The sequence below is a fragment of the Belonocnema kinseyi genome, chromosome 1, assembly GCF_010883055.1.
Source record: "Belonocnema kinseyi isolate 2016_QV_RU_SX_M_011 chromosome 1, B_treatae_v1, whole genome shotgun sequence".
Classification (NCBI taxonomy): Eukaryota; Metazoa; Arthropoda; class Insecta; order Hymenoptera; family Cynipidae; genus Belonocnema; species Belonocnema kinseyi.
This window is the reverse complement of record NC_046657.1, coordinates 111,969,067-111,989,534: the sequence shown is the minus strand read 5'-3', so window position 1 is coordinate 111,989,534 and position 20,468 is coordinate 111,969,067. Positions and strand designations below refer to the sequence as shown.

The window sequence follows — 20,468 nt, the reverse complement described above, 5'->3', positions numbered from 1 at the left end:
CCCCCCCCCCCCCAGTTCGGGTAGCAACCGCTACTTTTCATACATGTTTTGTGCGCCCCTGATTTCAGGGGTAATTTAAGTTAGTTTAAAGGATACTTCCGAATTTTTTAATCTTAAAATAGATAAAAAACATTTTAATACTTTTAAATATTTCTGAACATTTATTAAATATTTAAATTTTTTACCAAGGTTTGAACGGTACTAACAATCTTCTAAATTGGTTTGAATTATTCCTAAAATTGTATAATCTCTTCTCAAATAAACCAAATTTTATTTAAAATGATCTATATTCTTTGTTTATATATCTGAAATATTCCGAAATCTTCTCGGTTAATGAAAAAACGTAACCATCCCAGTGGGCACAAAATTTGGCGACGTCTTTACGACATCGTTACGGCATATTTACGACATCATTACGACATCCTGTGTCTATGTGTTTTCGGTATCTTTGCGATATCGTAAATACATTGTCAGATCATACGACTAATTTACGATATCATAGGCACCTTAACGACATGGACATAGGATGTCGTAAAGTTGTCGTAAGGATGGTATAACGATGTCGCCAAATTTTGCGCCCACTGGGTTATGGGTTAATGCAGCCACAAGCAGCTATATTTTCTTTTAAATATGGTGAAGTTTGAATTTATAATGATGTGCACAATCCTTTCCAATATACTAAACGAATTAAATGTTTCATCAAAATTACTTCAAGCAGAAAATATAGATTTAAGTCGTGCACTTAAAATCTCAAACACTGCAAGGAAACATTCAAAAAAGTACAGACTTGAGTATGAAAAGTGTAAGAAAGAAGCTACACAAATATCTCAAAAATGGGGTATAGTATCAGTCTTTGTAGAAAAACGGAAAACAAAGCGTAAGAAGTATTTTAATATTAGTGAAGAATTTTTAAAAATCAATGTCTTTAATCACACCTTAAAGTGCCTTAGGTCTAATTAGACATTGTGAATACATAGTTTACAGAGATATTACAGATTCGAAATCATGAGGATTTCAAAAAAGAATTCACCTTGCAAGTCATCAACTTTATCTCATTTTTAAATAGTAACGGGTTCATTGAGACGTCAACAGTAAAAGATGTTTACCGCACTTTACTAATTAAATACAGCTTCATGGAAAGAGATTTTTCAGAATTAATCCCTTAAGAATTTGTTTAACTCTGAATGTTCCAGTATACCCAGTGGGCACAAAATTTGGCGACGTCTTCACGACATCGTTTCGACATCTTTACGACATCCTATGTTCATGTCGTTTCGCTGTCTTTACGATGTCATAAAGGCATCGTCAGGTCATGCGACTTATTTACGATATCGTAAAGACAGCGAAACGACATGGTCATAGGATGTCGTAAAGTTGTCGTAAAGATATCGTAACGATGTCGTAAAGACGTCGCCAAATTTTGTACCAACTGGGTAGCAACTTGCGAAAGGACGTTCAGCAAATTAAAAATGATAAAATCCTATTTACGGAATAGAACGCATCAAAGTCGATTCCTAAATATATCTCTACTGACAATCGAACTTGATGATGCAAAATAATTGGATATAGAAATTGTTATTAATAAGTTTGTCAAAAAGAAAGCGAGATGAATTGTAATATAGCAACGTGCAGATAACTTTTTCAACGGTACAATACTAATTTTTAAGTCAGAACAATGTATAATTTATTGTATACATTGTCTAAAATAAAATATAATTTGTAATATATTATAAAAAGAACTGTGAGAGAGATATTTATTTTTAAATGTATTTCAGCTACACTTATACGCTGTTTGCTTTTTAAATTGATAAGAGGGGCTTCCTAAACATTTCTGCGGTGGGGCCTGCACGGTTGTAGTTACGCCACTGAATAAACTATTGAAGTTTCAAGCAAAAGGATGAATTAAGAAGATCGAAGTTTCAACAAAATACATAAATTTTCAACAAGTTTCAAGCAAAAATATAATAGTTAATTTTTAACATAAAAATAATTGTTGTTCAATTTTATATTGCAATTTAAAACAAAAATTAAGCACTCGAAAAAGTCCCCCTCGAATTTCCCTGTCTTAAAAAAAATGCCCTGACGTTTCCAGGTATAAAAAAAACTCCGTGACAATTTTAGGTATTCCAGGTTTTCCATGTAGGTATGGATATCCTGTATTAAATGCTGTAAACAATTGATTTGCATATTTAATAATTTCAAAGCCGCGCATGCGCGTATTATTAGCAGACGCTTTTATCTTTCACATGTCGAACATCTCACATTTGTTAATTTATATTAAACCACGTGCGTTATAAAAAACAACAAATTGTCTCAATTTCACGATATGGGAAGATATTTGCTATTTTTCTCTTATCTTGGGAATCGCTACAGGTATTAAATTTCCCAAATTCTATAATTTATTTCTATTCGATAGCACTTTTCATTTTAAAACATTATAAAAAATTGTTATTTAAAAAAAATACAAATCGACATATGATTCTACGATATTTAAATTATAGTATTATATTTTAATATTATATTAATGCATTAAGTCAATGTTATTAATTATCAAGTAGATATTTTTAAAACTTGTATAAGAATTCTATAGGTTATGTCAAGTTTTCGTGTATCGTTCCAACTTTCGTCGTTTTTTTTTTCTTTTAATTTTAGCAATTGACAGAAAATAGTAAAGTAAAATTAAATATTTTTCTCATTAATTTATCTTTAGAGGGCTGCAAAAACAAGTAAAGAATTCGAATGTCTTGGATGTCGATTGTGTGCAAGGTGCACTCGAAAGTGCATTATTAACATTAAAGCCGCAATTGCTTAATCCACCAGTTTTTGTTCCATCCAGCAGGTGAGAAAATAAATCAGAAATTTTACATTTTATTTAAATTTTCCTTTTTGTGAATAACGCATATATTTTTATTTATTTTGTTTATTTTATTTATCTATTAATTAAGTTTATTTATATTTATAAGCCATTTCTTTTCCGGATTTATTTTTAAAAACCTGAATTTTTATCAACATTATAGGTATTTTTGTATCGTTTTTATCAGTGGTGTAGACCTAAAAAGAAAATCCAACTACATTTTTGGGTAAAAGTTCTTTTTTTTTTACTGAAAAGGCTACTATTGTATTTTTGGTTTGGAATTCATCTCATCTGCCTAAAAATTATATTATTTGGTTGACATTTTAATTATTTTGTTAAAAATATAACAATATTTTTAAGAAATCAGATTTTTTCATCAAATTTTCCACTACTTTGTTAAACATTCATTTTTTTTTAGTAAAAGGTTTATCTCTTTCTGCGAAAATTTATCTATTTTAGGCTGGTCTCTGGACCGGCCACCAAGAAATGACAGATTTATTTTTTGACTGGGAATATTAAAATTTTTTTAAAATCTGTCCTACTTCAATTAAAAATTGGTTTTAAATAATAAGTTGAGTTTTTATCTTTTTTCATTATGATATTATTCAGTTTATAATGCGTAATTCGAAAATCTTTTACGTAAAAAATTTTCCATTTCAGATTTTTATTTTCCAGCGTACCTTTTAAATTTAAATAATTTCAAAACGCTGTCTTGAAGACTTTATTAATTAAAAATTAAAGGCGTTTGCAATTGAAAATTTTGGATACGAAGCATTTTTATTTGATCAACTGTAAATATGAATTAATTCATTATTTAAAAAATTGAATTGTAATTTAAGCATTGAAAAGTGAACAATAATTGATTCTAAATCAGTTAAAAATTCAAGTATTTCCAGATTTTAACGTTAAAAACTAAACTGTTTCAATTGCAAAACCTTAGTTGTTAAAAAAGTGTAAATAATTTGCAAATGAATGGTTTGAAATAGAAAGTCTTGAATTGTTAAAATTTCAGAGAGTTTTTCAACTTTGGAAATTACGATTTGGATTGTTTTATTTTTTTAAATAAATGATTTGAAAATAAAATGGTTGAATTTTAATTTAAATAACAATTTAACACTTATTATTTGTAGGACAATTCAAGTAATTTTTAGAGATATTTAGAGGTATTGAAAAAATTCAAAATTAATTAAAAACTTAAAATGATTTCAAATCATGTAAACAAAGTGTGTGTTCCGAGGAAATCCGGTTATTCGTACCAAAATTTCCAAAAAAAATATAGATTTTTGTAAGCTTCAAACCAAAGATTTATACGTTTTTAAGATTTGTGGAAGGCCTCAAAAGAATAAAATCATTTTTTCAAGATTAATAGGAAAATTGAAAATTATTTTTCATTTTTAAAATTATTTCAAGACAATATTTAAGAAGATTTCAAGTTTTTCAAAAAATAATCTAAAAATTTAAACAATTTAAAACAACATTTATTATTTTAAAGATTTGGGAATAAAATTTTGAAGCTTTTTAAGGATTTAAACTTCTGGAACTGAATCTGAATTGTTGACATGTACAATTTATGAAAGCAAAAAATTCTAAATTCTATAGTTTAAATTCATTTAATTAAAAATTGTTCAATTGAATTCTGTTCTACTTTCCATTTTATACGGTTTTTTTGTGGAGCATTTGAATACAACATTTTCGAATAAATAAACTTTTAACTTCAATTAAAAAAGTTTTAAATTCAGCTTTTCCACTTTTAGTGTTTTAATTTGTAGTTCATTTTTCATTTAGTCAGATAGAAAAATAGTTAGCTTTAGAGTTCCAATTTTATAATTTCATTGGCCGTGATAAATATTTACGAATTGTGAAAAAAACGGGAATTTTTTTCTTCTCTTAAAACGGCCACCCTTTATTTTAATATAAATTCGTTTAATGTTTGGTTGAAATTAATTTTTTTAACTGGCAATGAAACTATTCCATTTGTGGCTAATAATGTATCTTTCTCAGTTAAAAATTTAACTATTTAGTTAAAAACTTATCTTTTTTAGTTGAAAGTTAAAGTTTTTGGTTGAATATTCGTCTTTCTTGGTAGAAATTAAATCTTCCTTATTGAAAAGTATTTCTTTTTGGTGAAAATGTGCTATTGTTTGGTTGAAATATCAACTATTACATGCTTCGTTGAGAATAAATATTTTTTGTTAAAAAGTCGGTTATTTTTACTACTTTGTAAAAAAAGTATTTTTTATTATGGATTTATAATTATAGTAAAAAATTCAACTCTGTAGTCTCAAATGAACTTTCATGTTGAAAATTCTATTGTTTTGTAGAAAATTGATCTTTTTGGCCTGAAAAATTCATCAATTTGATAGAAAATTAGACTACTTGGTTGAAAATTAATTTTTTTACTGTAAAATCATATTTTTGGGTTAAAAATTCAACTTTTTGTAAATAATTGTTTTTGCCTTAAAAATTAAATAATTTTGTTTAAATGTAATGCATTTTGTTTAGAATTCGTGTTTTTTTCGTTAAACAACAATCTTTTTTATCGAAAATTCATCTTGGTGGTTGAATATTTAACAATTTCTTTAAATTCGTTTTTTTTTCGAATTAATTTTCTTTATCCGAGTTTTATCTAAAAATCTAACTATTCCATTTATAGTTAAAAGTCTATCCTGTATATTGTATTTGAGTTAAAAATTAAACTATTTGGTAGAAAATTAATGTATTTGATTGAAAAGTGGTCTTTTTAAGTAGAAAATGTATCGTTTTCGCTTGAAAATTTAACAATTTGGTAGAAAATCAATTTTGTTTGGTTGAAAATTAAACTTGTTAATTAAAAGATCATGTTTTTGGGTTATAAATTATACTTTTTTTTGTAAATAATTCGTCTTTTTAAAATTTTAAATGAAATAATTTTGTTAAAAATTCATGTATTTTATTAAAAAGTACTTTTTTTAGGAAAAAAATGTATCTTTTGCGCTTGAAAATTCCACAATTTGGTAGAAAACCAAACTATTTGGCTGAAAATTAAACTTTTTGGTTAAAACATATTTTTGGGTTATAAATTAAACTTTTTTTTGTAAATAATTCGTCTTTTTTAAAATTTTAAATTAAATAATTTTGTTGAAAATTCGTGTATTTTATTAAAATGTACTCTATTTAGGAAAAAAATGTATCTTTTGCGCTTGAAAATTCCACAATTTGGTAGAAAATCAAATTATCTGGTTGAAAATTAAACTTTTCGGTTGAAATATCATTTTTGGGTTATAAATTAAACTTTTTTGTAAATAATTCATCTTTTTGACTATAAAATGAAATAATTTTGTTGAAAGTTTATGTATTTTGTTCAAAATTCGTTTGTTTTTTTTTTTTGGTATAAAATTAATCTTCTTGGTCGAAAATTCATCTTTTTGGCTTAAAAATTAAACTTCTTGGTTGAAAAAATATTAATCTGTGCAAAATCCTCTCAAATTTGTGGAAACCTTTTGAAATAGTTTAACATATTTTAAAGGGTTTGAAATCTTTGAATGTTTTGAAATTTTTTTAATCTGATGTACTGTATCCTGCTTGAAATATTTCGAATTCTTGTGTTCTTTCGAAATCTTGATGAAATTTGCATGAAATCTTAAAAATATTTGTGAAATCTTATTAAAATCTTTTGTAATCATTTGTGACCATTAAAATATTTTTAAACTGTGTAAAATCTTTTGAAATCCTAGAAATCTGGCTCAACTTTTTAAAATCTTTAGAATCTTGTAAATATTTTGAATGTTTTAAAATCTTTGAAGATCTTCCAAATATTTAAAATCTGGTGTACACGCCTTTTTAAAATCTTTGAAATCCTTGCAATCTTTATAAACTGTTCCAAATGTTTGGGAAATTTGTATGAAATCTTCGAAATCTTGGTCAAATCTCTTGAAATATTTGTGAAATTTTTCTTAAATCTTTTTTTGTGAAATATTTTTCATTCGTTGAAATCATTGAATTATTTGAAATTTTAGATAAATCTTTTCAAATCATCTAAAAAAATGTTATACCTTTTGTTATTGTTTCGAATCTTCGAAATGTTTTAAAATCATTGAAATTTGGCTTACTGTGCCCTTTTTTTAATTCTTTTAAATATGTATTTAAATAACCATTTAAGTATTTTAAGATCTTGGAAATATTTTGAAACCTTTTGAAATATTTAGTAATTTTATTTTAATCTGATTTACACTCAACAAAATATTAAAATAACTGTTTTAAAAGAAAAAATTCTATTTATTGCAAGTTCAACTCTTTCGTTGTTTCTTGATTGAAAATGATATTTTTTTGTTACAAATTCATCTTTTCCGATTTAAAAGTGCACTGTTTTCTAAAATATTCAACTTTTTAGCTTTAAAACTTTCGTTCTTTTATTGTAAATTTATCTTTCATTATAGAAAAGTCATATTTCTTGGATAAGAATGAACTTTTTGATGAAAATTTAACTGTTTTAAAAAAGCTGGGTCTTTTTCTTGAAATTTTAAATATTTGATTTAATTTTAATCTATTTTGTTTGAAAATTTGTCCATTTAATTGAAAATGTATCTTTCTATGCTGAAAATTTAACTATTTGGTTAGAAACTCAACCATTTTGTAAAAAATTTAATTGTTTTTGGAAACTTCAACTATTTTTGTTAAATTCATTATTTTTGGTCGAAAATTCCACTAATTTTACCAACATTCATCTTTAATGGTAGAAAAGTCATCTTTCCGAAAAGCGTATACCACCGATTACTATGAAATTTGGTGTATCTACTATACTGACGCGATGATTACGAAAATAATAGTGAAAATGTCCAAAAATTTGAATTTCAAGGTCAAAATCCCAAAGACCATAAAAATCTCATGTTTTATCCATTTATTTCAGCCAATAATACAAATTTACAAAAAAAACTTGAAATAAACCCTTACATTTCACCCGGGGTCCATTGGATCCCAATATACTTTTTAAGGGTGATAACTATGATGCAGCTTTCGTTGATTTTTCAGGCGAAGATTAGACTAAAAACTCATAGACTTCAATTTTTTTCAACATCGAAAATTTTTTACTCATTATATTTTTCTGATAATTTTTGAAGTGAATAAAATGAGAAGGTTAGCCCAAAATTGTTAGCGAAGTTTATGGATAACCCATAACTGGAAAAATTTGCCGTGTGAGGAGAAAATGGTTTTTATATAATTTTGAATGGTTAAATTATAATTCTTCGAAAATAGTTTTAAATGAATTAATATTAATTCCTAGAACAGACGCCGGAGTTCATTCTCTTCACAATGCAGCCCACATTGAAATAGAAAGTGCAAAGGGACTTTTATATCATCCAGTCACCGTACTTCGTACTTTAAATCGACATTTGTTACGATGTAAACACGAAATTAGGTAAATTTTCAGGTTTGACATTTTCATAACAACATTCTTAGTCTTTGACAGTTAGACGCTTGCCAGAAGAGAAATATCAAATCTGACAGCAATTTAATTGATTTTAACTAAACTTGGTGTTTGTGGTGTGTTTCGTGGCCAAAAGATTTCAGGAAATTTGGAAAATTCTGGAAACTAATTCATTTTGAAATTTCAGACGGAATTTTATTTCAATTGTAATATTTCTAACACTTTTGTCGAATTCTAATGAAATTTATAGGCGTTTTATAAAAAATTGACTGTGTTATATCAAATATTTGAGAAACAAAATTTCTAATATTTTCACTGAAAAATAAATGAAAACAATTTTTGGATTTGATTTTTGACGGAATACACTATATGTGTATATTTTTTATAATCATATTCCTTCCTTGTTTTTTTTTTATATTTCAAGCAAAAAAAAATGATGGAAACTTACACAATTTCAGATTGTGTTAGTTTTTTCGTCAGAAATTAAAATTTGTATTTAAAAATCATCAGCTTTCAAAGAAGATTCGTTATCTTTGAATAATTTTAGGTTGCGTTTGGCGTATATTAAGTCGAAAATTTGAATTTTAAAACAAAACTCATAATTTGAACAAAAAATTTAGAATGTTTTAACAATTTTCGATTTTATTATTTTTTTGTCGGAATTTGAAAATGTTTTTAAATATTCTTTTTAAATTAATTTTTTTTTTTAAATTACTCCTTTTCTACAATTTTGTATAGAAAAATTTTTATTCTTTCGATACCTTTCAAAAATGCTTAAAAAGCTTCTAATTTTTTGTTCGGAATATTAAAAAAATTACCTTTTGTAGGACGACTGAAAAATTCCAAAAAATAAAATTTCCGATGCTTTAAATTTCTGAATAATAAAATTCCCCATTTGAAAAAATCCGAAACAGTTTAATATTGTCGATTTGGAAAATTTCCGAATAATACATTTTCCAACAGCTTTTAATATTACTGTATTTGAAAATACGCGAATAATAAAATTCCCGAATAAGAAAATTACCGAATAATAAAATTTCCATATTGCAAAATTGCCGGACAGTTTATAATATTACCGAATTGGAAAATTCCCGAATAATAAAACTCCCGATAGGAAATTGTCGTATTATAAAATTCCCGAATTAAAAAATTACTGAATAATAAAATTCCCGAATTGGAAAATTCCCGAATAATAAAAATTCCGTCAGTTCATAATATTACCGAATTTGAAGATTCATGAATAATAAAATTACCAATAGAAAATTGCCGAATTACAAAATATCCAAACCATAAAATTCCCGAATTTAAGAAATACATTTTTTTGTAAATATTATTTATTTGAAAAATATATGATAATCAAATATTTGTAATGTTTAAAGTTTCTACAATTATTGTTTGGATTTAATTCGGTAATATTATAAACTGTTCGGGAATTTTCCGAAATTTTATAAATCGAGAATTTTCCTATTCGGAAATTTTATTTTTCGTCATTTTTCAGTGGCCCCCACTTTGTTTTGAATTTTTCGAAATCTTTTCAAGTTTTAAATTATTTTGGAATGTTTCCAAACCCTCTAAACTTATTTTAAACTTCCTCGAATTTTTTCTAAATTAATAATTGTTCATTTTGTTATTTATTGCTGGAATTTTGTTTAAAAATATTTAAAAATATTCCCTTAACATTAATTTTTCAAAACTAAAACATTTTATATCGATATATGCAAACTAATTTATTTTTAATAAGTTTGATATTATTTTAAAGATAACCACTCTTGATCCAATATGGAACTGATGAGATAGGTTTTTTTTATTATTGAAGTGCATTTTCTTTAAAGTGCATTTTATTTAATTGTATTTTTAAATTAAATTTTGCACATTTTTTTACAAAAAGTAAATGCTTTAACAAGAAATTACTGGCAGATTTTGGGACTTGACTTGACTTGAATATTGTTAATATATTTTGTTTGAGTGATTAAATTTTTTAAACACTAGGTTTATTAAAAAAAAATCCGTGCAAATTTTATGATTTAAAATTAATAATAGTGTAGAATAAAAAAAGGTTTAGAAATTCTGCATGTAAAATTCGTTACTAAATTGAAAAAATTGAATTATAGTTTTTAAGTTTGAAAAAAACTATTTAACGCTTACAGGAATTAAAAATGACGCATAAGAAATTTTATTTTAAAAAAAAGTAATACCAATATAGGGTGTTACTTTTTTTAAGTAACTGTAACAATTTTTAAGGACTTAAAGGTTATTTCTGACTGGTAACCTGTCAAATACTGAACATTCTCCATATCATTTTAAAAATTCTGTTTTTTTTTAACGCAGAGTATTGCAGTGTATTCCAATAACGAATCAATTTCATGCGAGACATTCTGCAAAATCTCGAACCTACCTTTATCGACTTATGGTAGCGAAAAAATTTGGAGATAGAGGAGCTCCTATTTGCGAAATGAATAGATGCAGTCTCGTCGGGTACGAAATTACAAACTATAATATAACTATAACAAATTTTGCGCTTCATGCGCGCACTAATCACCCTTTTTTGAAAAAAAACTCGTTCAGAAGTTTCTTTATTATAGCGCAAAAATGTCAATAAACCCAATATGAATGACACCATTTTTTTTATTTACTTAAAATTATTTAAAATTATTGGATTCGAATTTTTCATAAAGTTTTATTTACTGCGTCTTCTTGATATATCTGTCACGTAAATTTATAAAATTATTATGTTTTTATTTCAAAATTTTATTTTTAGAGACGAAACTGAAAAAAATCAGATCTATAATACAAGTAACTTTATTATTAAATAAGTCAAAAATTTATTTTTAAAGTAAACGAAAAATAACCATTTTTCATATTTTCTTTGCATTATTTACATTTATATATATTTTGGAACCTAAAATTTAGACACTTTTGAGGTTTTCCATATTTTTAAAAATGAACGCGCCGTAGAAAGGAAAACGAAAAAATCTTAAATTTATAGGATATTTAAATCAGACATTTTTGCTAATCGTGAACAGCGACTGAAAATCCCTTTCTAGTTAAAAGTTCAACTACTTAGTTGAAAGTGGAACTATTCTGTTAAAAATTCATTTTTTGGTTTATCATTCATCATTTTAGTTGAAAACCCTTTATTTGTTCAAAATTCAACTATTTTGTTGCAAATTTGTTTTAAATTACATTTTTACAATAATCAAACTATATGCTTTTTTGTGTATGCGGCAGTAAATTAATGAAAATAGATTTTTATTCCTAGGTATGAAAATTTCGACATAGAGAGAGCGAAAGAAGCAACAAAACTTTTCGTAGGATTGAGAGACTTTCGAACTTTTGCTGCTGTCAACAAAGGCGAAAGACAAATTCAATATAGACGAGTAATAAGCGATTTGACGATAGAAAGGGGATCTCCTCTTTTACCGAATGATCCTTTATCGGATAATTTTGATTTTTGGGATGTCACGTGCAAAGGAAAATCTTTCGTCCATAATCAGGTATTTTTGTATATTTTATGACCCACTTTCCCCCCCCCCTTTTTTTGTTAAAAAAATCATCTTTTTTTTTTATTTTTCCCTCATTTTCATGCTTAAATGCGACGTGAATTAATTTGAATAAACAAGAAAATCGAACTATTTTTCTTTGAAAGTTCATTTTTCGAAATTGAAAAATCCTTCGGTAAAAATTCTACTTTTTTTGAAGATTTGACTGCTTTTTGAATAATTCGTTTTTTTTTATTTAGTTGAAAATCAATTTTAGAGACTGAAAATTCAACTAGTCCATTTTTGGCTGAAAATTGATAGTTTTTATTTGAAAATCCATATTTCTTTGTTGAAAAATCAACTACTTTGTTAAAGTTTCATGTTATAAGTTAATATTCATCTTTCATTTAAAATTTAAGTATTTTTTTGAAATTGTGTTTTTTAAAAACCAGTCGTTTTAACGGCAAGTTGATTTATTTCATTTTTGGTTAAAAATGGATATTTCTTAGTTTAATATTTAACTATTTGCTTGAAAGTTAATTTTGTTGAAAATTCATATTTTCGAGTTGAAAATTCAAGTGTTTGGTTTTGGTTAAGGATTCAATTATTTGGTTGAAAATTTGTCTTCTCTGATTGGATTTAACTGTTGTTTAATAAAAGTAAAAATCTTTTTTTTTAATATAATCTATTGTACTTTTTGTTCATAATTCATCTCTTTTGATTAAAAATTCTAAAATTTATTTGAGGATTGAACTACTTTGATGAAATTTAATTATTTTTTAAAATTGAAAATTGATAGTTTTTAGTTTTAAATTAAATTACTTGGTTGAAAATAATCTTTTTCGATGAAAATTTATCTGTTTTGTTTAAATTTTACTGTTTTTCATTTAATATTCGAAATTTTTTGGTTGAAATATCAAAAACTGTATTTTTCGTTCATAATTCATCTCTTTTGGTTATAAATTCTAACATTTGGTTCAGGATTGAACTATCTTTTTGTGAATTCGTTTTTTTGTTGTTGTTGAAAATTGATTTTTTTTAAATTTTAAATTCATATATTTGGTAAAAAATTAAGTTTCTATTTAAACTTGTGTGTTGAAAATTTGTCCTATTTGGTTGAATTCAACTGTTTTTTAATAAAAATAAGAATATTATTTGGTTGAAATAATAACTAATTCATTTTTCGTTGAGAATTTATCTTTTTGGGTTAAAGTCTACTGTTTTTTATTTAATACTAAAATTTTTTGTTGTTTAAAATTCTATTATTTGGTTAAGGATTGCACTATTTTGTTAAAAATTAATTTTTTTTTAGAAATTTATGTTTTTCCGCTGCAAATTAATTGTTTTTACTTGAAAATTCAATTATTGAGGTTTTCATTAACAAATTCGTCTGTTTGTTTAGAAATTAATTTTTTAACTGTTCCATTTTTTCAAATTGTAATTTTTTTAGTTGGAAAATCAAATATTTATTTGGAAATTGATTTATTTAGTCGAAATTTTTTTCTTGATAAAAAATAAACTTCTGGATTGAAAATTCAACTACTTGGTGCAATGTTGTGTCATTAGTTAAAGATTCATCTCTAATTAAAAATGTTGTTTTTTAATTAATTTTTTTGTGGTTAAAATATCAACTGTTACCTTTTTTGTTAAGAATTACTTTTTTTCTTTAAATTTATCTGTTTTTTGATTTCATATTGAAATCTTTTTTATTGGAAATTCCATTACTGTTTTCTAGTTAAACTTCTTTGTTACAAATTTATTTTTTGTTGCTGAAGGCCCATAATTTTAGTTGAAAATATAATTATTTCATTACAAACTCAACGATTTTGTTGGAAAGTCATATTTTTTGGTCGAAAAATTGACATTATTATTTAAAATTCGCCTCTTTGGATAGATGATTTGTTCTTTTATATTAAAAATTCAAATGTATTAAAAAATGCGTCTTTCATTAGAAATTCAACTATTTGTTTCCAAATCTAATTAAGTTTGGTTGAAGTTTAACTATTTTCGTTTGATAATTCGACCATTTGGTTAAAAATTTAACTACTTTGTTGAAAATGCGTCTTTTCTGATTACATTTAACTTTTTTTTATTTGATATTAATATATTTTGTTGGCTAAAATATCAACTATTGTATTTTGCATTAAGAATTAATCATTTTTATTGAAAATTCCATTATTGGGTTAGAAGTTAAACTTCTTTTTTGTAAATTTTTTTTTGTTGCTGAAGACTTATAATGTTAGATGAAAATGTAATTTTTCGTTAAAAATTCAACGATTTTGTTGAAAAGTCATATATTTTGGTCGAAAATTTAACTATATTATTGAACATTCGCTTCTTTGGATAGATAATTTTTCTTTTTATATAAAAAATGCGTCTTTTTTATTAGATATTCAACTATATGGTTAAAATTGTAATTTGGTAAAAAATTTAACTATTTTTTTGAAAATATGTCTTTTCTGGTTACATTCAACTGTTTTTTACTTAAAATTAATTTTTTTTCTCCTAAAATATCAACTGTTACATTTTTTGTTAAGAATTCCTTTTTTTTGTTTAAATTTATGTCTTTTTTAATTAAATATGAAAATATTCTTTTAATGGGAATAGCAACTGAATAATTTCTATTGAAAATTCCATTAATGGGTTGGAAGTTAAACTTTTTTGTTGTAAATTTATTCGTTGTTGCTGAAGACTTAAAATTTTAGTTGAAAGTGTAATTATTTCGTTAAAAATTCAACGATTTTGTTGAAAAGTCATATTTTATGGTCGAAAATTTGACATTATTATTGAAATTTTGCCTCTTTGGACAGATAATTTGTCCTTTCATATTAGAAATTCAACTATTTAGTTCAAAATGTTATTATGTTTGGGTGGAAGTATAATTGTTTTCGCTTGAAAATTTTACCATTTGGTTGAAAATTTAACTATTTTGTTGAAAATGCGACTTTTCTGGTTACATTAAATTGTTTCTCATTCAATATTAATATATTTCCTTGGCTAAAATATCAAATGTTACATTTTTTGTTAAAAATTCCTTTTTTGTTTCAATTTATCTGTTTATTGATTTAATATTTGTTGTAAGTTTTTTTAATTGCTGAAGACTTTAAATTTTAGTTGAAAGTGTAATTATTTCGTTAGAAATTCAACGATTTTGTTGAAAAGTCATATTTTTTGGTCGAAAATTTGACATTATTATTGAAATTTTGCTTCTTTGGATAGATAATTTGTCCTTTCATATTAAAAATTTAACTGTACTAAAAAATGCGTCTTTTTATTAGAAATTCAACTATTAAGTTCAAAATTTTATTATGTTTGGTTGAAGTATAACTGTCTTCGCTTGAAAATTTGACCATTTGGTTGAAAATTTAACTATTTTGTTGAAAATGCGGCTTTACTGGTTACATTTAACTATTTTTTTATTTAATACTAATATATTTTGTTGGCTAAAATTTCACCTGTTACATTTTTTGTTGAAAATTCCTTTTTTGTTTCAATTTATATGTTTATTGATTTAATATTTGTTGTTAATTTATTTATTGTTGCTGAAGACTTATAATTTTAGTCGAAAATGTAATTATTTCGTTAAAAATTTAATGATTTTGTTGCGAGTCCTCTTTTGTTAGTTAAAAATTTAATTTTATTATTGAATATTTTCTTCTCTTTGGATAAAAAGTAACTATTTGTTTAATAATTATTATTTTTTGTTTGTTAAAAGGGCAATGTATTGAAGTTGAACAAATTTGAATTTAAACGTAAAAGTACAGTTTCCTATTGAAATTTTGCATAGTTGAATAATGTAAAATTAAAGACATTAAAGTTGTTATAATTTTAGTTTGATACATACATTTGGACAATTTTAAAACGCAACCTTTAAAATTATATAATATTGAACCGAGTTTTCTTAAATTCAAAATACTCTGAAATATTTTCAATAAAATTAAACGCTTCAAATTTATAATTGTTCCGCATTATATTCACTAATTTTAATATATTTTTTTTAATAATTCGTATTATAAATTTTTTAGTTGTTAAGAATTAAATTTGAAAATTTAAAGAACCGGGATAATGATAAATGTTTTCAGGTTCGAAGAATCGTAGGAGCACTTTGCGCCCTCGGAGCCGGAAGAGTAACAGAAAAGGACATAGTAACAATGCTCCAAGTTCCCTCTCATAATAACTGGAATCCACGAATTACCCCAGCATCAGCCAACGGTCTTTTTTTAGTAAAAGTGGAATACGATCCCTTAGAAATTGAAAAGAATACCATAAATTTCAAAGAAAGTACATTCTTTCCACCAGAAGAAGAATTAAGAAAATAATAGAGTCCTCCCTGAATGAAAGAAAAACTAATAAGTACTCAAAGTCCATGATGGATTTTCAAAGTTTAATAAACGAAAAAAAACGTCGACTCAAGACTTGCACGACCATTTTTACAGACACAAGTGGACGAAAGTTCGAGATTCGAGATGGAGAAAAAAGAGAGATAGAAAAAGGTTTGCCTTTCGTTGTGGACGCGAAACCGGACCTTCGAGTCGCGAAAATAATTCCGGGATTATTTTTAAGTTCTCAGGATCCAGCACTTAGTTTAGCAGTTTTAAAAGAACATTCCATAAAAAATATTCTGAGTGTTGGAATCGAAGTTCCGGTTCATTTTGAAGGAATACGATACCATTTTGTGGAACTTTTGGATCTTCCCGAGAGTGAGATTTTTGTGAGTGTTAAGACTTGTTTTGAAATAATTCACAAGTTTCGATGTGAGAATATTCTTGTGCATTGCAATGCAGGAATTTCACGATCACCGACTATTGTTATTTCGTATTTGATGGCATTGGAGAAAATAAGGTTTGAGGAAGCTTTTCAGAAAGTGAAAAAAGTCAGGGAGAAAGTCAAACCGAATGAAGGATTTTTGAGGCAGTTGAAAATCTTGGAGGAAAGATTAACAGAATTTTCTGCAATTTTAGAAGTCTTATAATTCTAGAAGAAACATTTTTTTTTTACTTTAAATTGACAATTTCATTTCAAAGATAGAAAACTGTAATTCAGGATTTCTAGCGTCCTGAAAAACCTCCAAAATTCTTTGAGTTATTTTTTATCTAGAAAAACTTATAAAAGTTAAAGAATTTGATTTCTAATTTTTTGTTTTATTTCAAAGTTTTTTCATTTATTCCCGACTTTTTTCAACTTTGAGAACAATGCTATTTGAATTTTTAAAACCTAATATTTTTCTGCTGGTTTTGTTTGAAAATTGATCGTTTTTAGTCCAAAATTCATTTATTTAAAAAAAAATTACTGGTTTTGACCGAAAAATTCAACTATTTGGTTGAAAATGAACATTTTCCGGTTGAAAATTAGACTGTTTTATAAAGGATTAATATTTTTGGGTTTGAAAATTTAGCAATTTGGTTTGGCAATTTTTTCTCTATTGTCTAGAAAATCTAGGTAGCAAATTCGCTTCTTTTGTGAACAATTTGTCTATTTCGTTTGGAAATTCATCGCTTTTTGGTTTTGAAATTTGATCTTTTTTTATTCAAAATGCAACTTTTCTATTTTTAGATAAGAATTTTTTTAATTCAACTACTTGGGTAAAAGTTGAACCAATTTGGTAAAAAAAATCTCTTAGGATGTTCATCTCTTTAGATGAAAATTTAACTATTTTGTTGAAAATTCTTCTTTGTATTATAAAAAATTAATTTTTTACCTGAAAATGTAATTTTTCCCTTTTTTGTTGAGAATTGATATTTTATCATAAAAAATTCGTCTTCATTGGTAGAAAAGCATTCTTTTTGATCAATATGTTCTCTTTTTTGGTTAAAATTGCAACTGTTTTGTTGAAAATTTACATTTTAAAGGTGCTAAAAATTCGATGATTTGGTTGAAAATTGACTTTTATAGTTGAAAATTTCCGTTTTCTTTTATAAATACAACTGTTTTGTGAAAATTTAAGTATTTCGTTAAAAACGCATCCTCTGTGGTTGAAGATTCAACGATTATGTTGAACATTCGTCTATTTGAACACAAAGTTCATACTTTTGGATTTAAAAATCACCTTTTTTTTTATTAAAAGTTAAACTTTCTTCTGAAAAAATGAAATTATTTCATTGTAAATGCAACTTTTTGTTGAATTTGAATCATCTTGTTTAAAGTTCGATCAGTTGATAGAAAATTGATCTTTGTAGGTTGAAAATTTAACAAATTCGTCAAAAATTCGACTATTTTATTCGAAATTTAACTACTTTATTGATAATTAAAATTAAATTAGCTTGAAATTTCGATCACTTAGTCACATTTTAAATAATTCTAACAAAGAAAGCTCATTACATACGGAATTGAGCTCGCTTTGATTATATAACAAACCAAAAATTATTGGATTACAAAAAATGTCATTAACTTGCTGTTAAAGTTAAAACATGAGAAGCCTCGAAATATTGTTAATGGATTATTTTGAATTAAAAAAAAATTATTATTAAGTGATCCTGAGGGTCAATTGAAAAAATGGTCAAAGGATGTACGTTTTTTAAGGCATTTTCTCAAATTTTTTGGCATTTTCAAGAGCTATAAAAAATTGCAAGGGATTTCAAAAGATTTTAAAGGATTACAAATATTACAGGTTATTTTAAAAGATTTCAAGTAATTTTTAATTGATCTCAGTAGTTTAATTAGATTTCAAAAGGAATTTTAAAAGATTCCAAGGAATTATTATTTAATTTAGTTAATTTTAAAGGATTTCAAAGTGTTTGAAATATTTTATGATAAAGAATTTCGGTAGATATGGAATGATTTTTTATGACCTATAAGGTTTTAAGACATTTTAAAGCTCTCAATTTATTTAAGAAAAAAAAAGATTTTGTAGATTTCTAAAAATTTCGATAGGTTAATGATTTTTTGGAATTCAGCATGAATTCTTAATAATTAATTCTGAATTCTTTTAAATTCTTTTTAAGTTACTTAATTCACTTGAATTCTTAAAAATTTACTAAATTCTACATAATTCGATGATTTTTTCCTGATTACAAATTTTTTGTATTTAATTGATCCTGAAAATCAAGTGATAAAATGATTAAAGGATTTGAAATATTTTAGGATCTACAAGATGCTAAGTTATTTTTAATTTATTTCAGTAATTAAATGGAATTTTAAGGAATTTCCGAGGATTTCAATGATTTGAAGGGATTTTAAAAGCTCCCAAAATATTTTCGTACATTTTTCAGGATTTCTGAAGCTTTCATCAAATTTCATAGAATTGCATTGGGTATCATAATATTTAAATGAACTTTAAATAATGTATTCACAAGAAGTGAGGTATTTTGTAGGGTTTCAAATATTTTAAGAGATTTACAAATATTTTTTGCAATTTATTTGGAATGCGTCCAGAATTCTTATTGATTTATCCTTAATTCTTTTAAATTCTTCTAAATTTACTCAATTCTAATCAATTCAATGAATTTAAAAAAAAATTTTATTTAATTCATCTGGAATTCTTTAAAACTGCCTTCAATTCTCAGGCATTTCATCAAATTCTTTTAAATTATGTTTAATTTTTTAACTCATTTCAATAAATTTTTTGTTTTGTATTTTTGAGTTGTTTTAAATTGAATTTGATTTGTTTATGAATTTCATCTAATTCTTCTCGTTTCCCTTAATTTCCGCTAATTTCATTCAAATTTTACGGAGATCAATCGATTTTTCGTTAAAATTTTTTTTCTAATTTGAATTCTTGTGAAGTTTTTGTAGTCATTTCTCACTTTTTAAGTTAGAAAAAAGTAGGGTTTTAAGGATTTGAAATTTTTTTTTGGAATCCACCCTGTTTTCTTAATAATTTACTTTGAATTCTTTTAAATTCCTTGAAATTCTACTTAAATCAATGTATTTTTATTTTATTTTTCAAAAGTTTTTATTTAATTGACCCTGAAGTTTTTAACCTCGCATTGAATTTTTAGGAATTTCATAACATTCTTTTGAATTTCCTTAAATTTTTTTAGTTTATTTCAAATTTACTGAATTCAATCAAGTTTTTTCATATTTTCAAATTGTTTTTAATCCATTTGAACTTTTTTTTAATTCACTGTGAATTTTTAAAAATATTATTGAATTCTTCTTGTTTACCTTAAATTCGTTCCAGTTTTATGGAAATCAATGAATTTTTTTATTAAAAGAATTATTTCTAATGCATTTGAATTTTTTAAAATACAACTTGAATATTTTTGGAAGTCTTATGAATTTATCTTGAACTTTTTTACACTTTAAGCGCGAAAATAAGTTATTTTAAATAAACCTTAAATAGTCAAATTCATTTTTGAACATTAAAAAAATAAAACAAATATTAAATAATATAGAATTAATAACTTAATATTATAATTAATTTGTTTCTATATACACCTCCGAACAATAATTGGTTTTTGTTAAATAATTAGATCTTTAAAAATATACATTTAATTAAATTTGGTAAAAAAAAGTCGGTTGAATCGAAATTCGCGGTAGTGAATCGATGTCTGGCAACTAACTTTTAGTAGAAACGCAATTTTTTATGAACAGTTTTTGAAAAAATCCATGTTTAATTTCAATGAATTGAAATCTCCAGTTCTTTTTAAATAAAGCGAGATAAAAAAAAGAGAACAAATGTTGCTTTCCAAAATGCTACAAAAATACCTCCTTGCTATTTTTAATCTCACTTCGCTTTTTTGACAATTTTAATTATTTTATTTTAAGAGGTAAAAATAGTTTTTTCTTCTTA

The 20,468-nt window shown here is 24.9% G+C and overlaps 2 protein-coding genes across 2 annotated transcripts in view; both read left to right on the top strand.

The window, feature by feature from the left end:
• Window positions 1-2,252: 2,252 nt before the first annotated feature.
• Window positions 2,253-16,057, top strand: LOC117168842 (tRNA pseudouridine synthase-like 1). The gene is made up of 6 exons (XM_033354702.1): window positions 2,253-2,373; window positions 2,711-2,839; window positions 8,115-8,249; window positions 10,587-10,733; window positions 11,518-11,752; window positions 15,820-16,057. The coding sequence occupies exons 1-6, from the start codon at window positions 2,327-2,329 to the stop codon at window positions 16,054-16,056; spliced, it is 930 nt and encodes a 309-aa protein (XP_033210593.1). The 5' UTR covers window positions 2,253-2,326; the 3' UTR covers window position 16,057.
• A 24-nt stretch (window positions 16,058-16,081) lies between these two features.
• The window catches only part of LOC117168848, a 16,464-nt gene continuing 12,077 nt past the window's right edge, over window positions 16,082-20,468 (top strand). The window contains exon 1 of the mRNA XM_033354715.1: window positions 16,082-16,448. Within this exon, the coding sequence (XP_033210606.1) occupies window positions 16,104-16,448 (345 nt within the window). The 5' untranslated portion in view covers window positions 16,082-16,103. The remainder of the gene's footprint in view (window positions 16,449-20,468) is intronic.